Here is a 21,292-nt window from a genome sequence, read left to right on the forward strand (position 1 = left end):
TTGATTTTGAATCCAAGTGAACGTTTTAATTTTTATGCAACTCCAATCGCCTTCCTGTGGATCGTCATCTTACGACCACTATTTTTCGAGTAGAAAAGGTAAGAGTAAAATTAAATTAAACTTTGTTTGTCGGTTCTAACAATGATCTGTCTAGCATATTTTTAGGTAGACAAGAATTGGACAACAACATGCATGCCTAGGGAAACCACTATAAAATTTTTGTGTTTGTATTGTTTTTATTTATTCCCATCTTGTGCATTGATCTATCACTAGTTTTGCTGTACATACTTATTTTACATTACTCTCACATTGCATAATTAAGTTTATATTAGTTTTGCTTGAGTTTTATTTAAATTTGTAAAAAGTTTTTTGAAAAAAATCCAATCAACCTCCCCCCCCGGGTTGTCATCTTAGGCAATAATTAGTATCAAAGCAAGTGTTCTTTTATCTTTCGTAGATCTAACAATCTAGAGCTTAAGATCCATATAGTAACCCTTAAAATGTCTTTTGTTGAAGGATACTTCTTTATGAGACCTCTTTTCAGTGGGTTTGATTACACATATTGGAAGGCCCAACTAAAAATTTTATTTAAGAATAAGATTATGATTTATGGAATATAATAGTACATAGGCCACAAACACCCACTAAAACCATCTAGGGAGTTGAGATTTTCAAACACAAAAGTGAATGGGAGATAATGAAAAGAAATTAACATAATTGAATGCAAGGGCAATAAATATACATTATTGTGCACATAATGAAAATGAATTTAATAGAATTTGTATATGTTCTTCTACTAAGAAAATTTGAGATAAATTGAAAATAATTCATAAAGGCACTACTAAAGTAAAAGAATAAAAAATTAATATGCTAGCACAAAATTAGAAAATATTTAAAATAGATCACATGAATCTATTTCTGAAATATTTTCAAGATTTATAAATATTATTAATAATTTGAAATCATTAGAAAAATCATATATTAATGATGATCTTGCGAGGAAGATACTTAGATCTTTGATCAGGTTATAAGAAGCAAAAGTGACAGCTATTCAAGAGGCAAAGGATATAAATGAGCTATTTGGAGGAGTTCTTAAGTTCCCACATTACCCATGAGATGACCATGATAAATCAAGGAGAAGAGGATAATAATGAAAAAAATAAAATTTAGCATTCAAGTCCTCCAATAAGGAAGAAAGCATAGAAATTGAGGAGTCCGGTGGGAAAGACGAAGACCTATCATTAATCATCAGGAAATTCAGAATCTTTTTGAAAGATGAAAAATAAAAGAAGCAAGAAGGAATAAGCAAAGCTTCAGCCAAGGAGGAGCTGAACAAAGAAAAGAAGAAAAAGATAAGAGGAAAGAAAGCTTCGCTAAGGGGGAGCCAAGCAAGAAAAAGAAGAAGAAGGCAACTTGGAGCGATAGCGAAGATTTCAACTTTATGAAAAAAAAGAACAAAAGGTAAACAACTTGTGCTATATGGCACAAGAAGATTAGATACAATCCAAATTATATTCCAATTTACATTAGATGAATTACACGATGCATTTGAAGATTTTCTTTTCGAATTAAAATAATTAAAAAAATGAAGAACTTAGAAAATTAAACTCCAAATTGCCTGAAGAAAAAGAATTATTTTCAAAAGAGAAAAATCAATTAACTATAGAAATTAATGATTTGAAGTTGAAAATAGAAGACTTAAATACTAAGCTTTTAAAATTTATACATGGAAAGAAGAAATTAGATTTAATTCTAGGCAAACAAAAGTGTGTTCATGATATAAAAATAACTAACTCGATCAGCCCATTCATAAAATATAATTGTTGTAGAAGAAAACGATACATGGCACATACATGTTCACTTAAAAATATTACTAGTGTTGGAAATAAGAAAATATGGATTCCCAAGGGAATGATATTCACTAGTCAACAAGAGTTTAAGAAAATTTGGATACCCCAAATCAAAACTTGATTAATCAAACATAAATCAATATTTGGGTATTTTGATATTTAAATTTAAAATTACTAAAGTAGTTGAACATTAGATCATAACTTTGCTTATTTGAAAGGAACATAATTCAATCTGAATTGGAACAAAATGAATTCTTAAAAATTATTGAATGATTATGAATTTATAAATAATTTAGTTAGAACCAACATAGTAGTAGAATATATTTATTTTGATGTATCTCTTTGTGATGCCTTATATACTCTAATTCCATGATATTTGTGCTTAATGCTTTAATACATGTTGTAATGCTTTGCTTATACCTTGAAGTATGTATTTCTATATTCTGATACTCTTAATCCTAATGACTTAAGTTGTGCTATAATTTGAATAAGAAAAGCTAAATCAAAGTAAATTGCAATGTATAGAAAACACTTGTCTCAAATCATTAAATCTGAATTTTTTAATGAAAATTGTTCACAAATTCTGAAACTTTTAAAAATGATTAATTAAGGAAAAAAAAGAAAACTTAAGGGGGAGAGATCGTATGAAACTTAAGAGCATAAATTAAAAAACTTCTACAAAAGGAGGAGAAAGAATGCTAAACATATGAAGAAATGAAAAATGATTCTCTCCAATAAGCCTCATTTGAAATATAAATTTGAACTTTATTCTGATACACTTTGTAAAACTTGAAGCTTGCTATTTGATTGCTACATCAAGTGCTTCGATCATAAACCAAATTGCAACTCTCATATTTGATGTTTTTAGCACCAATAAAATTAATCTTGAATAGATCTAATTTAATGAAAAAGGGGGAGAGAGAAAGTTAAGTATTGTTAAATCTGAAATTTTTGAAGAAAACTAACTTTTGAATCCTAAGTGCTCTAAAATTTAATTAAAAGTTCTAAATCTGATCTTTCTTGCTTACGTCCTTAAGCTCCTCAATTATCCTAAAATTTGATTGGGATAAACTTGAAGTTGTTATAATTTTCTTGACATCCTTCAAATTTTAAATTGCAACTTTTTGATGCTGTCAAAAGAGGGAGAGAATAAGTTGAGTATATACTTAATTAAATATATATGAGCTTGAGTTAATCTAAAAATTTTGTTAAGCATTCATGAAGTATGTTGTTAAGGTATCTATTTGTTTACTTCATATTTTACATAAATGAATTAAGTATGCATAAATCCTGAAAACACAATATGCTTTATTTTGTATATACTTAAAGTTTTCTCATCATCAAAAAAAAGGAGAGATTGTTGACCCAATGGACTAATTTTGATGAGTACAAAATATTTGAGTATGATAGTAATGATTTGTGCTCTTAGAGTAGTCAATTTATTTTAAAGGGAGTTCAATAAGTTTAAAGGTCAGAGAAGCATGGAGAAGCCTAAAAGAATAAATCTTAAAGTTGAAGGAGTATTTGAAGTATTTTGGGAGCTTTTGTAGTGGAGGACTCGACCCCAAGTGAAGAAGAGTTGACCCTAAAACACTAGAGTCGACTTCAGACTTGCGGGAGTCAGCTCTAGAAAGCCACAAGTCAAAAACAGAAGATAATCATTTTCATACACTTTAAGAGTCGATCCCAAGACCTTAAGAGTCGACCCTAGAATTTCAGGAGTTAAACCTATGACTCCAGGAGTCAACTTCAAGATTTCAGCAGTAATGCGCGCGACAACTTAAACAACTAGTTTTTCTATGAGTACAAAATGTATCAAATAGCTTTCAATGATTATTTTCTCATCTCAAACGACTTTCCAACAACTTTTCAAGCTATAAATGCTTCCAAATTGAATTAGAGAACAAGATAGATCAAAATGATTGAGTGAATGTAGGAGCTGAGTTTGGCTCCAAACTAGTATAAAATCTTTGAAATTATATTATTTTCGCCCGTTCTCATCTTATACATTGATTTATCACTAGTTTTGCTGTACATACTTAATTTACATTATTCCCACGTTGCATAATTAAGTTTATATTAGTTTTGCTTGAGCTTTGTTTAAATTTGTTTTTTTTTTTGGTTGAAAAATTCAATTTACTCATCCTCCGTCATCTTGAGCAACAATCTATTATTCACCTTTAGCAAAAAAAAAAAAAAAATCTATTATTCATATTATTTATTTTTAAGGATAAATATTTTTTTATGATTTAAATCCATCTTCCCCTTAACTACCAAAACAAAGTAGTAACCCTGATTTATTCATAATTGAATGAGTAATTAAATCGATTCATTTATATCTCGATCCGAGGCACGGGATTGGTTCAACAGTTGGATATAGTGGGTAACAAAAACACACCACCGCTCTTTTCTCGTCCCCGCTCGCGCTCTCTTGCTCCTGTGAGCGTCGAAGTAGGCGACGTCTAGGATTGCCCGCTGGCCGCTTCCTCAAGTCCGGCGAGTATGCGGAGCGCGTCGGCGTCGGCGCTCCAATCCACCTCACCGCCGTCCTCGAGTACCTCGCCGTCGAGGTTGGTTCTTTCCCTCTCTCGTTCTCTCTCTACTCTCCACATTACTGACTCGACTCCAATCTCTACCCCCAACCCGCACCCCCCCCTCTCCCGGCCACTCCCCATCACTGCGCCTCTTTCTCTTCGGAACCGGGATTCCCATCCGAATACGATTCGGAAACGCAGAAATGCGGCTTCGCGTCGGGTTCGGGAGGGGTTGTAGTTGTTCCCTGCCGCTAAGTAATCCAGACTTCTTAAAGCCACTGACATGCATTCAAGGATAGGATTTTCTAGGAGTCATCATCTCCTAGCGTTATAATCATGTGAGAGCTACTATGTATGTCCAAATTTTTATTTTATAAAAATTTGAGGGTTGTAGATGCATGCAAAAATTATTTATTAACTTCAATTTAATATTCAGAAAACTTTTATGATCATAGCATCCTTATTCCATTAGAAAAATTGCTCAGAGGATTCATATTCAGATGCAGTCTCATTCCATGTACATCTGGCTGGGTTTTAATGTATAATCCAGCTTTAGTGTATAACCCACCAACTGGTTTTCTTGATTTCATAAAAAAGTCTCTCTCTCTCTCTCTGACAAAGAGATTCATCAGCCGCTAAATTAGAAGTCAATTCAGAGGGTTGATACTAGTTGGAGTCCAATTAAAAATAAACTTCTAATGGGAAATGTACATTTTGATGGACCAACATAGGTATACAGAATTTGTTTGTGATCTGTCATCTTTCTATGTTATCAAATTTTGTAGGATGATGACCAAGGCTGCACTATGTCATTCCATTGGGAAATTAAGATGCAAATTCATTGGCTGCGAAAACATTTTAAGAAAGAGAGGCAAGAATTCCAATGGCACTATTGATAAAGAAAGGCATGAAAGTGTGTTTCTTGACAAGCGTGGGAGATGGAGAACCTTTGATGAAAAAAAATTGTCGAGGAAAAAGGGTAATTCTTCCTTGATATGTTCTACTCTGCTGAAGATATGTGTACTGGAAAGTGATGATCGTTGTTCTCTAAAGTTGGTATACCAATATTATTAGTGATAACACAACTTTTACAAAAGAATCCTCTACCTTTTATATCATTTTTCATCTGCGAACAAATGTAAATTTTCCAAACTGAACATGCATTTAAGAACATCTTTTCTATATTTTACTATGTTGTCCATCTCTGATAAGTCAGTTCCAAGTTGTAGAAATAATTTTGAAAATCAGAGATGTTTTGCCTCGCAAGTAAGCAAGACTAAAGGCTACTCCAAAAATTTGTTAGCAAAGTCAATTTTAAGTTTGTAAAATGCTTCATAATAAATAAAAAGCTTCCTCTGCAAACTGTTCACTAAAATCATTCATATCCTGAAAGTATAGCTTTGGTTGCACGAATTGGTTTGATTTCATTTCTGATATCTTAATAGTATTGCATGCCTAGGTTCCAATAATATCATGTTTTTTTTGTATTTTCTTGTTACTGTCTACTTAAAGCAATGTCTTGTCTATATAAAACCTCTGTATAGGTGGTTCACTGAGGGCACGGGGATGGAAGTATGGATCTGGTTTTGTTGATGGAGTCTTCCCTGTTCTGAGTCCCATGGCTCAGCAAATTCTAAAATTTGTGCAAATGGAAATGGATGCTGCTAAAATCTGGGTCTCCCTTGATGCTCTTCCTCCTACTCACAATGTGTGGGATGACCTAATCAATGTGGTTGTTCAACTTCGTCTCAACAAAAATTGGGATCCAATTATAGCAGTAAGAACTGTCTTAAGCCTTCATTTTCTTTATATTATCATTCATGATTCATCTTTCTATTTTGTTTTCAACACTAAAAAGTTATCATTCGTGAGTAATTAGGTATAGGAGTGGTCATATGAACTTTCTTCTTTTAGTAAATGTCTTGAAATTGTCATCATCATGTCATCTTTCTTGGAAAGAATGCTTGATTGTTGTTCAAATAGGGATGGTGAGTCACATACAGTTTGCATATCATATGAGCCAAATCTGGATCCAAAAAGCTGAATCCAATTCGTATTTCAAGATTCAGATCCCAATTCATAACCAAACCTAATCAGTGTCCAATCAAAAGCATATGTGGACTGGATCTGAATGCTTATCCAAATTCTAGTTCATACTCTTTGAACATGTTAAATACATATCTTGTATTATTAATTGTCTTAATATAATAGAGACAAACATTATATGAATCTGTATATAATGGATTTTTAGCTTTAAACTAAACCCTCGATGTTTTGAGATCCTTTTCTGAACTAGAATTGGAAATTTTCGGTCAACTTTGCATTAGGTTATCTAGATGTTGCAAATCTTACACTTTGTTATTATGAATTTCCTAGTTGATCAAATTTTGAGGATTTTATGGCTTGGAAGTTGCATTCAATCATTTTACAGATTGCTTTAAATAAGTGACATGGGTCGTTGGTTTCTAAGAAATGGTCAAATTTATGACCTAGTCATATACAACAAGCTGACATTGTAGAGAAGTAAAGATTTTGCAACATAGGCAAATTTACTTCTGATATGGTGTATCAAGCCATCAAGATTTAGCACACGACAACTGATTCTAGTTAAAAATGAGATATTTAAGAAACAAAAGGAATATAAAAGAGCTTTAAGACTGTATGGCATTTGAACACGCTAATGACACAATAGGACACATTGACACACTACAAGCTACTACATCTTCTAAAAGGCAAGAAAGTTCGAGCCTAGTCATTCTTGAATATTTGAGCTTCAAATATGCATAATGCCGCAACAAACACCTGAGATACCACATACAAAAATGGTAGGGTTCGTGGGCTTCAGATAAGCCTTCCATATTTTACCACTATAGGAAATATAAGTAGCTAAATTGTTATGATTTTTCAAGCTGGTAGGTAGTTTGATAGTCCTCCAAAAATAGTGAAGTCAAGGTTCGCCGTCTTAGTACCAGACTCTGTACCGGTGCCACACTAGCACAGTTTCAGTGCGGTATGGTACGGAATTTTTTTGGCATACCGCCACCGGCACCGGGTATCCCGTACCATCCAATTCGGGCCGGTACGACATACTTTGAGTGAGGTGGCATCCTTACACATGCATATACATGTTTGTGTCTATATCAATGTGGTGTGTGTGGGATGTTCCAAACTCTTGTGAAAATGAAATGCATATGTATATGTTTTTAACATGTGTGTATTAGTGTATGTGTATGTATGCTTGCAAGTTTAAGGAGAAGATGATGCTTCTAGGAAAACTTCACTTTTAAAAGATTATGCTTTTATTTTATTATAGAGTATTTTGCATGGATGGGTTGACAAATGATGGTTTCTTGCTCTTTCATTATTAAAATTCTGCAATATGCCTCAAAATCAATCCACCATTTATGCCATGCAACATTAGTTTGATTGTGTTCGTAGTCCAAAGATTAAAGGATTGATGTTGACTTCTTTCCAATACAGGAGAAGTGATGATAACAGTAGGGAAAGGATAAAGTTGAATGTATGAAACACGTGTGAGAGTGCTTATGACAAAAATGCCTGATTCAAAATACAAATTCCCCTTAATATATTTCTCGATGTAAAAAAGGAAACATATCACAATGGGAAATTAAAAAAAATAATCTTAAACACATACTTTAAAATTGGAAAATGAGTTCCAGTTCATAGTATTCTTGTTTCCATATAAAATTTTCGAAGAGCTGAAATCTCATGAGTGATGATTGATTTTATGGGTTCTTTCTCATGCCTCAATGAAAAAGGACTTTAACTGGGATTTGTGATCTAGTGATTGAAATGCAACTATGGATTGACCGTTACATTCAATTCTTTCTTGAGATGCATTCATTCTTTGATTGCATCTCATGTCTTTATTTGAATGATCTAGATAATCAAGCAGATCATCATAAAGAAAAATAAAGGAGATTTTGTTCATTCAAAATAGATTGAGTGGATACAAGAACAAGAAGAATAAATGAAAATGATTCATTTATTGAAAAGATGATTAGTTGAAAATAAGGTTATAACTAGGTTGATAAAATCTGAATTTGGATGGGTTGGATTTGGATATAAAATTATCTATTTGATCAGATTCAGGTATGGAGTCAGACAGTGTTGGATATGGATATGAATATGGTTTCTTTTTTTTTTTTTTTGGCATTGAGAATATTGGTAAATAGAACCTTATTGAAGGTGTCCCTAGGGGCCTCTCTTACATTGATATGGATGAGTAGAAATTCATGATGATAGAAAGAGGGTTGCTGTTGTTGATTATCTGAATTCTGTGTACAAGGTACTTGTTATTAGTATGTCAAGATTTTATAATCTAATTCATGTCTTCACATATTTGCTCGCTGAAATTCTTGTCGCTTCATTGTTCTCTTATTTTATGATTATGTCATTTAATGCTAGTTATCCTTATATGTTGGCGGTGAAAATTTCTATCCTTCGGTTTGACTTTACTAAGAATGGAGCTTTCTGATCTTGAGCATAATATGATTAGGTAGGGACTTTGGGTGCAAAATATTGAAGTCAACAAAGGGTTCATTGACTATTTAATGAACAATCATCTAAGATTGCTCTAAAAATTGCACAGTCTCCAATAATAGGGAATTGCTGCATGTCATTGGCCTGATGGTACCCAATTATAGTCCATTTACTATTGTGACTCGAGCATAGCAAGTGTTTTACCCTGAGTTAACTGGGGGAATTTAGTTATTGAAGATAGGAATGACTAGGGACCTTACTTAGTGACAACTCCATATTATATGAGCAAAACTAGGAAGTTCGTTTTAGTACAATTATCATTTTACCTCTAATAGTATAATTGAGTACCCATATAAGTTAAGCTCTTTAATAATTGAATATGAAGTTGATGAAAGCATTATTGCCAACTTAGCTTTGAGATCTAGTGAGAAATCTATGCTAGTATGCTAGATCTCAAGGTCCTTCAATGGAAATTCTATTCTTCCTTCCAAAAGAGGAAAGAAACTAGAGTTAGGATCCCATAAAGATTCTAACTAGCTAATCTAGGAGGACCCCTGGACCTCTTGTGGACCGATTTGGCCACTTCGGGTAGGTTTGGCTGGAATTTGGAAGCAAGATATCATATTCGGGACTCGATTGTGAATCATAACTTTTGGAGGCCATAACTTTTTCATATGGTGTCTGTTTCAGCATGCCAAGTTCCAAAATGAAGCTCTCGATGAATGCTATGAGGATATGACAAAATCTAAGAAGTTTGTCTGAGGGTTCGATGATGTTTGGGGCCTGAAACATTCTAGTTAAATTGGAACTTTCCTTTTTGGGTATGACTTTGATTGGTCATATTTTAGAATAAGAGAGGAATTAGGCAAGGTGGCAGGAGATAAAGTTGACATAGGAATTAGCCCCATGATAAATTTTGTCTTAATATATATATTTTAATTATTTCAGGAAAATTTTCATCTCTCTGGATTAGATGAAAAATCTGACCCGAATTCGAGGACTAGGAGCTTATTATTATAAATTGAGGCTCTATGTCTCACTTTATACTCAATTAATTAAAGAAAAAAAGTGTCTAGAGCCCTACTTTCAGAATTCTATATTTTTATTATTAGTTCCGCTGTGAGGTCTGAGATAAGCGGATAGAAGGAATTTCTTCCTTCTCTATCTAATAGAATCACTAAGTTTCACATCAAAATCAATATCCTTAATTGATTCATTAAATTAGGGATCTTGAGTGAGAATCCTCTTTAATTTTGAGAATTTGAGTTTTTAGTGCAACTTGAACTCTTTCAATCTATGAATATGAAAACCAAGAGGAAGGGTTTGAAAACTGTAAGTTCTTTGTCCTTTGCTATGGAGGTGTGACCTAATAAGGTAGGAACTAAAAGTCCTTCCTTCTGCCAGAGACCATTAATCATGTAACACCATAGGACTTAGTCATTTGTTTACATGATTGGCTAACCACAAGCCATTTTTGTCATGTCTCTAAGAGATTCTGTATCATACTGGGCTCCATGTCCCAGTTTTAAAACCAGAGCTTTCATAAGCTTTGGCTATAGAATTATAAAAAAAAGTCTTGAAGGGGAGATTTTGCTGGAATTTTCGAATTAAACTTGATTAAGCAAAGAATTTAAAGTTTTAAAGATCAAACTTGGAAAAGACCGATTGATGACTTGTCCTATTGATTTGACAGCGAAGAATACCAACCACCATATTAGGATTCTTGTGATTTTGGAAACCTTGGTCATTGTTTGGAGGTTGAAGACAAAAAATTGTGATTACAGCTTTATTAGGAGTTCGTCCAATTATATTAGGAGTTGGCTCAAGTATATTTGGAGTTGGTTCAGCTCAACCAGCTTAAAACATGTATGGGCCCCTAAGGTGATGCGCTCAAATTAACCAATGGTTATCAAACCATCATATTAAAAAAACATGATTTGGCTAACTAGATTAGATTAGTAATGCTTGGGCTTGTGTTCAAGTTTTGGACATTTTGGCAGAATTGGCTTAGTATTATGGTCTTTCTAGTGAGGGCAGAGCCAAGATTAATACTATGGACTTCCATAAAATTATGAGGTTGATGGTACTAAAAATAGATCGAATACTGGTTTATCCATATTTGTATCCATATTTTTTTAGCAAATATAAACATGGATATGGATATTAAATAGATACCAAAATTAGTATCTATATTTGTTCTAAAAGAATCTAGATGCAAATCGGGTATCAGTTATTTTTTAATTCAAATACGGACATAAATTGAATATTATTCAGTCTTAAATTAGGTTTTGAATATTTATTAAACATATTCCAAAATTAATATTCATATTTGTTCTAAATGGTTACAAATACAAGCTGGATATTACTTATACCCATATTGTCCTATTCAAATATGGATATAACTTGAATATTTTTTGGATATAAATTAGATTTTGAATGGAATCCAATAAGAACAACTAACGTAAATGATATTGTCATAATGAATGGAATGGGATTCACTATCAGGATTGTAGCGATGCACTAATAACTGCATAAGAGTCTAAGGTATAGTTATTAAATTAAACCTGCACGAAAATCGACCCGACCGATGGTCTAAATTGTTGGTGGATCGAGTTTCTATTAAATATTAAATTTAAATTTTATTTAAAATAAAATATATAATATAAAAATATTAACAAAATTTCTGCATTAAGTACCACCATTACTTTTTAATTGCAGCATTAATAAAAAATAATGAATTATCTACTTTTAAGAGAGTTTTTAAGAAAACATATATTTAAATATAGGAATATATATGTTTTTGATATTTTTAAATACATTTTTTAGCAAAGTTGTGAAAAAATCTTAAGGAAGAAAATGAAGTATATATATGTTGCATTTTTTATCAAAGCAAAAGGATCAATTGTTTATAAAAAGAAGTAATTATTAGAATATGAAATATTACAATATACATCAAATGAATATATTTAATGACGTGATAAGATTTCAATAAGAGTAATAAACCATCACTTAAGAGCAAAAGTGATTGTGATCCCAGTGGTAACTAATATATTGGCTTATAGTAGATTTAGTGGACAAACCAAAGCAAACACCCCTAATTGATAAGGGGTGTTTTGGTGAGTGACTTGTGAAACCAGTTGTAGTTGATCCTTATTTGGTAAGGGGCTTATAGTAGATTTACTGGGCAAACCAAACAAACACCCCTAATTGATAAGGGTATGTTGGTAAGTGACTTGTCAAACTAGTTGTAGTTGATCCTTATTTGGTCACCAGGTGGCATATGGCATATCCGCACGTTGAATGATGATGAAGTGGTAGGGCTGCAAGACATGCATCCACATCTAGTGGAAATCCAGATTCTGAATCATTTGGGATCATGTTGTTGAGCTTGTCCTTTAGCAATGGCATGCTTGTGATTGAAGCGGAATCCTCCGCCATCGTTCTCTTTCTCCTCAAACTTGAGAGAGGAGAAGAGGAGGTGACGTGGAGGAAAAGAGTAAAAAAGAAGCCTCTTTTTCTTACGTAATGGCAGCGGGGACGAGGGAGAAGGGGAGCAAGGGTTTATAAAAACACCTGGCACGTATCAGCATGTGCTTTGTGGGATAGCAGCACGAAGCGTTTCTGATGCTATTGCATTTGCATAGAGTTTCCCATGCAGGTGGCTCTTTGAGTTTACTTGTGCTCCTTACTTCGAGTCTACTGGGTAATTTACAGATTTGTTGAAGATTTGTCATGTTATTTTAGCATCTCTTGTCTGTACTCTTGATGGTTAGTCTGCTGAGTTTGAGAGGGTAGGATAGTTAACAGTTATAGTTGTACTTGTATGCGCTACACTGTGCATGTACTCTGGAATAATGGATTGGGCAATAGCCCGTTATACATGTATTTTGATCTGTGTCCATGTAGTAAAATGCTATACATTACACAACCATGTAATATGTTCCTCAAGTTTGACTTATTATGGAGCACATGTTATCTCTTTGAATCTCCTAGCATACTTTCTACTTTTCATAGCTCATTTTACAATCAAAATTTAACCAAATTAACCCATCGGTTGGTTTATATCTAGCTTACTGTGTTACTTTTTTTGCATATAACCATGTCTACTTAAATATTTTTGCATTAAAAGGTGATTGCATGCATATTCCCAAATCGTGTCCTCCTGGTCCATATATTTGGGTGGTTGACTTTCAAGAATAACCTATTCCACCTTTCCTTTTGCTCATCATTATTCAATAAATTACAATCATCTCAGAGAAGATAACTTGATCCACACCATCAAATTTTCTTCCCCTTATTATTTCTATCTGAAAATTTCAATCTCACCTTTAACCGTGTCTGCTCTAACCTACTTGTCATGAGAAGTTGTGTATTTAACCATTAGAGCCTGTTGTTACATACCTTGAAATTGGTGATTTTCTTTTGAACTCCTTCAATTTTCAACATGCTGCCAACAAGTTTTATTGCTCTTCATCTTTGGATCTAACAAGTTTCTTTAGCATCCTTCTGAGTTCTGAGTTTATTCGAAACCAACATCATATTTATTTTAGATTTTATTGTACACTTTCCATTCTTCAATAGATTCTTGAAAGGCTGTAACCTTTTCCTCAACTGATTTTCACCACCAAATTCTTGGGCATCATGTTCTTTGGACGCTTTATGTGTCACCTTTGGTTAAAGCATTTACAGATATTTGGTTTATGTTAAAACCTTTTTTTTTTCTTGTCATTGGCCAACAATTTTCACATGTTTCATCCCTTTTCTTTTAACAAAACATTTTACCTATGACAAATTTTATCACTATCATAGTCAATGTGCCAGAAGGTGGCAAATTGCATTGCATGCTTCAATGTTGGACTGCTGGAGCACTCCATATGCTAAATCTGTCTATCCTAATTCTGGGAAAGTCATTGTTCCCACTATGTTACTAAGTTAAAAGCTAATTAACTTTTCATATGTGTTTGATCTTCACATAATGCAGAACACTTGATAATATGACTAAGTGAAATAGAACTGTCTGGGATCAAAGTTCTAGAAATGCTTATATTTTATACGTTGGATCTTAGCTCCATCAAACAATCTGATTCTGTCACTGACAAAAATGTAATGAAGTTGTCTAGAGTTCTACTTGACTGCTGTTCAAATTGCACCCCCACTTATGTCTAAATCTGAAGTCAGGTTTTGAATGACTACTTTTATTCGTTTCTTCTGTTGGAACACTTCAAAGCTTGAGTGAATAATTGTTCTGTAAAACAAAAATTGGTGTTTTCCATAAAATTCATTTTCTTTTCATTTAACAGAACTTGCCATCTTATGTATGTAAGGACTTGAAAATTTTGTGTCTAATTTTTTCCCAATTTAGAAACTAAAATCCTATCTTGGTCATGATGCTACCTTATATTCTGTACCTAGGGGGCCAATTCTCCATCTACCTTACCTATACAGCTTCAGGCTCTCTCTTGCATGAAGCATTAACTAATGTTGTCAATGTTTTTTCATGACCAACTTTAACCTTTTTGGTCTTTGCCTTTCTTTCTACATTTATGTCATGCATTTTTGAAACTGTAATGGAGAGTTCTATTTTGTCTTTCAGGATCAAATATTAGACTAGAGAGTTGCTTCTAGGGTTCTTTATCTCCTGATGCTTTCAAAAGCATCCATTTCCAATCCTTTGGTTCCTGTTTTAAATTTCTGTGGATGCACTAAAAATTTGAGCAGATAATGACAGGCTGTCAGCTTAGCCACAGAAAATTCCTTGATATAATAATTTACTTCCTGTTATTATGTATTAGGAAAATATAACAAGAATCATTCAGTGGGTACCCCTTTGCTCTGAGTTTTGAAATGTATCAGTTTAATAAAAACCAGCGAATTGGAAAATTAGGATGAGATCCAAAGTTGTCCACAATATCTTCAACAGTGGCATGACCCTATATGATTCTTCCTAGCTATCCTAGCTACTAGGGCGATTAGAGACTGGAGTTTTCCATGCATATTCATTTTTCAATGTTCTTATTATGAATCAACTTTTTTTCCCGCTGAACATAATGTCAGTATGCCACAAGCATTTTTACATGTACTTTCATTATGGATGAGCTATATTTTAGTAGGACCATTATTTGTCCTGAAAATTGTTTCTCGAGTATAATACTGTTATTAGCTTTCCCAAATAAGATAAGATTCTTTTGCAGGATTATCAAGGAGGTAATTATACTAGTATCAGTAACAGTAATTCAAATACTTACTACTAGTAGGATTTGTATTGATTTCTCTGTGAATTAGTCGGCTACTTTGTTGGAGAAATGGTAACGGAAGTGTGTATATGAATTATGAAGTGATTAGTTCTACATGCTAAGCAATCTCTATTACATCAAAGCAGTATTCTGCCAACTAATTGATCAGCATTGATGGAAACTGCCCATAAAATTAAAAGGAGGGTCAAAATTTTGATCACCCTTCTGCATCAATGATCTATTTGTGAGTTTCCTGTCCTACATCCTTGTAAATTTGATTATTAACTTAATAAAAGTATTCCATTAGGTATGCGAGTGGATACTGTACAAGAGTTCCTTTCGTCCTGATGTAATCTGCTATAACTTGCTCATCGATGCATATGGCCAAAAGTTCCAGTACAATAAGGCAGAGCTGGTATACTTACAACTTTTGGAAGCCCAATGCATCCCAACTGAAGATACTTATGCTCTTCTTATGCGGGTTTACTGTGCATCTGGATTGCTAGAGAAGGCTGAGGCTGTCTTCACTGAGATGAGAAAAAAGGGCATTTCTTTGAGTACATATCTACTTTAGTAATATTTACTCAGACTGATTATGATGCCTTTAGCACTCAAGAAAGTTGTTGGAGAAGAAATCCTGTACTCATATTTATTCTTCGCTAGAATTTGCATAAGCTATTCATATAGTCATAAAATAAGAGGGCGGGCCATGATGCACTGGTAAGGTTGCTACAGTGTGACCTGGGTTTGACGGTTCAAAATATGGAAACAACCTTTCCGCATTTTCTTTTTTTTTTTTTTTTTGGGGAGGGGGGGGGAGGTTGCTCATGACACTCCCTAGACCCTGCAGTTGTAGGACACTCCTTTTTTTTATTCATATCACCATAAAATAATGAATTCATTCAGCTCCTATTTTGCTCAGGTGTTGTCGTATATAATGCATATATTGATGGGTTATTGAAAGGAAGGAACAGTCAGAAGGCAGTGGAAATATTTCAGAGGATGAAGAAAAATCGGTGCCAGCCATCTAATGAAACATATACAATGATGATAAATTTATATGGGAAGGTGAACCACTTCCTTTTCCTTGTGATATACTCTTATCCTTTAATGTAATTTTTGTCTTACTCTCTCTGACAGGCAAATCAATCATCTATGGCCCTGAAAGTTTTTAACGAAATGAAAACAGAAAGGTGCAAGCCAAATATCTGCACTTACACGGCTTTAATAAATGCCTTTGCAAGGGAGGGGCTTTGTGAGAAGGCTGAAGAAGTATTTGAAAAGATGCAGGAAGCTGGTCATGAACCTGATGTATATGCATACAATGCCCTCATGGAAGCTTACGGGTAAGTGTTGACCTTCTGATGCTCCTTCAAATAATTTATTGTTGGATTTTTATGAGGTAAGTCATGCCACCAATTTTTCAATGCAACAGCCGTGCTGGTTTTCCATTTGGATCTGCAGAGATCTTCTCTCTGATGCAGCACATGGGATGTGAACCAGATAGAGCTTCATACAACATTATGGTAGATGCATTTGGAAGAGCTGGTCTTCATGAACGTAAAAGCATTTTTAGAACATTCTTTCATGCTAGTCTTTTTGCATGTGCAAGGATTCCCTCGGTTATACTGGATATCATTATACTTGGGGGAAAACAAAAGCAAATGCATGATTGTTAGAAGGAAATACGAAATTGATATCATTCGATTTCTATAATTTAAATATTTCTAATAATTCAATGATAGTAGGTTGCATGCATTGAAAAAAATAATAGAGATACAACTTCTCGTTTAGGTGAATTTGACTTAGGGTTACATGTAATCATGGTATGTCATATCATACCGAACTAGGTGGTATGGAGCATATTGTACCATACTGGTTTGATACTGGTATACAATATGGGGGGCATATCAATACTTGGTATGCCAAACCAGCCTCTTACCATACTGTACCGACATAGTGATAGCGTGGCACCGTTATGGGGCCCGGTACCGAGACAAAGTACCTTGCACGTAATGCATGTGACAGAAAATTCATTTGTAAAATGAGAAAGTAATGGATTGATAGACGCGTTCAATTACCATCATTGAATTTTGGTGTTATATCTCTATAAAGTTTGGCTAGTGTTATGAGCAGGGTATGCCGTATCGGCCTGTACGAACCGGTCCGGACAGGGATCGGTATGAATCAATCCGGGCAGGACCGGTACCGGATCAGCGTGGGATCCGGTACTACGAATATTTCATTGAAAAACCAGCCGGTATGACTGCCGTACTAGTATGGAATCGGTACGGACCGGTATACCGGACCTTGGTTATGATGATTGCAAATTTGAGAAAAGAGAAGTGTATACTTCTTTTCTTCTTTTTCTTTCCTTCTTTCTTTTCTTTTATTTCGCTTTTGTGAACTAAGACGGGAAAAGGGGATGTGTATACATCATTCTCGAACACATGAAAGTTACGGTATTGCCCTTAGGTGGCATGATTGTGGTCAGCTTTTGTGGGTTTGGGGGTGGGGGGGGGGGGGGGGGTGGTTTGCCCATGCATTTGCATTCGATATAGACAGCAGAAAGAAGATTTCAAGAAGAATCAGATGGTAGTTTGTACTAACCCGGTTGTTTTATGTTACTCAGACATCTTGAGACCTTTGGTACCTCTTCTAGTGTATTGATACTAGTACAAATTAAGCCATATCAATTTGCCATGTACACTTAATCATTTTTCCCTTTGTGCAAAATTATGTTATATGATTTTCTGGAAAGGTGCCAGTTTATCTGAATGTTCCATGTCACAATTTAAAAACCTGTGCGCTGGTATGCATTTTCTTAAGCAGTCCAAATTTTTATCACTTATAGGTGATTGGTAGAAGAAATAGTATCCAATTATCGCTGCATAGTAATGAAAGCGGCATATTTAGAGCTCCAACGGACTGCTGATAACTATGATCAAGATAATGATGTCAATCTTGATACACTCTCACTTAAGGATACTTGGAAACTATTAATAGTTTAGAAATTGATAATGTGGCGGTAGTTCCTTAAAATACTGGTCGGTCGCAAATCTTAAAAAGAAATTATAAGCTCCAGCTTTCTTACTTCCATCTCATTATTTATTATTTTTCTAACTTTGTAGAACGCCCAAATTCCATTCACAATATTAACAGCTATATCACCTGGTACTGGCACAATGACCTTCATTGATTGTGGCTAGTATCTGACCTCGTAATGATATTTAAATATGTAGAAGGAAATTAAACTCATTAGAAACTAATTTCGGCTAGAAACTACACAAAAACATGCTTATATTTTAGAACAGGAAAATTCACAGCATACAAATGTGTATAGAAATATAAGTTCTTCAGCTATCTCATTTTGATTTGGGAATTTTTGCCTATTTCAACTCCCTTATCATATATTCAGTTGACACCCATGGCCACATCAAGCATATTCTAGCTAATAAAGCTTGATGAAAAACAAATTGACAAACCACTCAAACCATGTTTTCTCTTTCTTTATATATATATATATATATATATACACTGAAGAGGATTTGATAGAAGTTTCCATTCTCTTAAATTTGTAATGCTTTGCCTTCTTTGCTGAGGTCTGAGTAAACAGCTATTGGCATATTATGCTCGATGGAACTAATTATTTGTTTTCTCATTGGGTTTTTCCTTGTTGATAGCCAGAATTCTTTTACTTAAAAACCTTTGTATGTTTTCTCTAAGTATAATATTATTTCTTGATTGAATATGTGATGCACTATTCTGTTGTTATACATCCAAGAAAATTATGGATGGATTTGATTCATGTTGGCAATCATCACATATTCAATCAATTGGCTTATTTTACTTTTTTATCTAATATTCCACAGATGCACAGGCCATGTTTGAAGAACTAAAGCAGCAAGGTGAGACACCCACTATGAAGTCCTACATGCTACTCCTATCTGCCTACTCAAAGGCTGGAAACATCCCTAAATGCGAGGAAATCATGAACCAGATGCATAAATTTGGTCTGGAGCCGGACACATTTGTGCTGAACTCGATGCTCAATGCTTATGGAAAGGTAGGCCGGTTTGAGAAGATGGAAGAGGTATTAACTGCAATGGAGAATGGCCCGTATGAACTTGATATTAGCACATACAATATTTTGATCAACATCTACGGGCGTGCTGGCTTTTTCAGTAGAATGGAGGAGCTGTTTCAGTCCCTTATCAGTAGAGGACTAAAGGCTGATGTAGTGACATGGACTTCGAGAATTGGTGCTTACTCTCGGAAGAAACAGTACAAGAAATGCTTGGAAATCTTTGAAGAGATGATCGATGCTGGTTGTCACCCTGATGGTGGAACTGCTAAAGTGCTTCTCTCCTCATGTTCCAATGAGGAGCAGATGGAGCAAGTTACTACTATAGTGAGATCAATGCACAAGGAGGCAAGAACCATGCTTCATATTTGATATTTTCACCCATCTTCCTTTGGGAGTATTATAAGTATTTTAACCAGTGTTACCTAATTCTTTACACATTATAGAATTGTGAATTACAACAAAAATTTACATAGTTTGACATAATACAGGAAGAAGAGCTTATTGTGAATTACATATGAAGATTTGTTTCATCACTTCGGTCAGCCATTCATTTATTGCCTTTCTCTCCTGGACTATTCCTGTATCATCTATCCAATGTGTCTTGACTTTATTAATCCAAATTATGTGATGGACAAACTTCTTATAAATCAAAATTGAGGGAAGATTGAATTGTATACAAAAATTTGAGTGACTTCTCTCCTTCCTCTACTGGCAAACTGAGAATATTAGATGAGGCAAATTACAAATAGGTAACTACGACTTCGATTGCTTTTTCTTCATGAAATGCTGGCAGGAGACATGCGAGGTAACCATCATTCTCTTCTTTGAAGGCAAAGTTGGTTTTCTGTTAAACTTTTATAGTTAAAAAAAAATATTATGATATTTTTGGCCTTTACATGCATTTGATATTTAATATTTTGATTACTTTTTCATCAAATCTATGTAACCATCCAATATTGTTTTTATACCCAAGCAAGGAGTTAAACCTTTGGTCAACTGTCTGAATCTTCTGATGAGATATAACATGGCCTTCCAAAATGGATTACATATTCCAGCCAGGTGAAGTGTATCTTGCTTGCATTGCGGTCGATTGCGGTGGCCTCTATTTTTTTTCCTTTTTGTTAGGCTTAATTTGGAAAAGAAATTGAAAATTCTGATATAATTTTTTAAAAAAATTCACAAAAGGTATAGATAATTCCTGAATAAAGTGAGATGAGTTCCTAGTCTTGTTTGGTTAAAGTGATCTTATACCCATCGTTTAGTTATATAGTGCCATAATATGATTGACATCAATGTAGATGCTCTGTTTAAAAAACAACTATGCCCTTTCCTTTTCTTATTACTTCTGTTAAGAAAGGGAATTTTGATATGTTATTGAGTCAGGTGGGAAAAGGTGGTAGGTATCTTGGATTTATGGGAACCCAAGGCACTGTTGATCTAGTTGTCCAGGATTTGACTGGAGTTGGAATATGGAGGCTTTGTACGGTAGTTATCCTAGGATAAGCCTTGGATAAATAGCCTATCTTGAAGTTAGACCTGTTCATGGGTCACGTTGGTTGGTATGAGCTTGGGCTGGGTTGTGCCCCAAGGTCAACACCGTTTATTGCGATCCAGGTTTGGCCCGGCCCAACTGTTGGGCCTACCTTCCAAGCCTAAGCCGGATCCATACTTGGGCTTCCAGCTCTAAACTGAGCCTTATACTTTCTGACCATTATTTATTTATTTTTTAAAATAAAAATATTTAAAGTTCATTAGAAATATTAAATTTGAATAATTAAATATTGCTAACAATCTATAGCCTTTATTGTAACATTTACTATAATAGAAATAATCAAATATCAAAAATATTTATTCCACTTACTTTACAAATTAAAAATATTTGTCAATTAAGTATATAATACATCAAACATAAACAAACAACATAATATAAATAAAAAAATCAGATCGGTCCGGGCTCGGGATAGGCTTTAATCTTCAAGCCTACCCTTATATTAAAAGACTATTTTCCAGGCCCTGCCCACCCTGCTAGGCCTAATATTTTGGTCCAAGCCCAGCCAAAAAGCTTTGGGCTTGATCAAGCCGGGT

At 34.1% G+C, this 21,292-nt stretch overlaps 1 protein-coding gene across 4 annotated transcripts; it reads left to right on the forward strand.

Annotated features, from left to right (window-relative positions):
* Window positions 1-4,207: 4,207 nt before the first annotated feature.
* Window positions 4,208-19,757, forward strand: LOC103713193 (pentatricopeptide repeat-containing protein At2g35130). 4 transcript variants are annotated; one of them, XM_039132646.1, is made up of 8 exons: window positions 4,208-4,420; window positions 5,170-5,363; window positions 5,929-6,161; window positions 15,428-15,677; window positions 16,043-16,188; window positions 16,261-16,466; window positions 16,556-16,680; window positions 18,993-19,757. In XM_039132646.1, exons 1-8 carry the CDS (start codon window positions 4,353-4,355, stop codon window positions 19,574-19,576), a joined length of 1,806 nt encoding a protein of 601 aa, XP_038988574.1. In that variant the 5' UTR covers window positions 4,208-4,352; the 3' UTR covers window positions 19,577-19,757. The 4 variants fall into 4 exon arrangements, with proteins under 4 accessions (XP_038988574.1, XP_038988576.1, XP_038988575.1 ...); XM_039132648.1 differs by having other exon boundaries at window positions 16,556-16,646; window positions 19,001-19,757; XM_039132647.1 differs by having other exon boundaries at window positions 15,428-15,665.
* Window positions 19,758-21,292: the final 1,535 nt, after the last annotated feature.

Source organism: Phoenix dactylifera, chromosome 12 (assembly GCF_009389715.1).
Source record: "Phoenix dactylifera cultivar Barhee BC4 chromosome 12, palm_55x_up_171113_PBpolish2nd_filt_p, whole genome shotgun sequence".
NCBI lineage: Eukaryota > Viridiplantae > Streptophyta > Magnoliopsida > Arecales > Arecaceae > Phoenix > Phoenix dactylifera.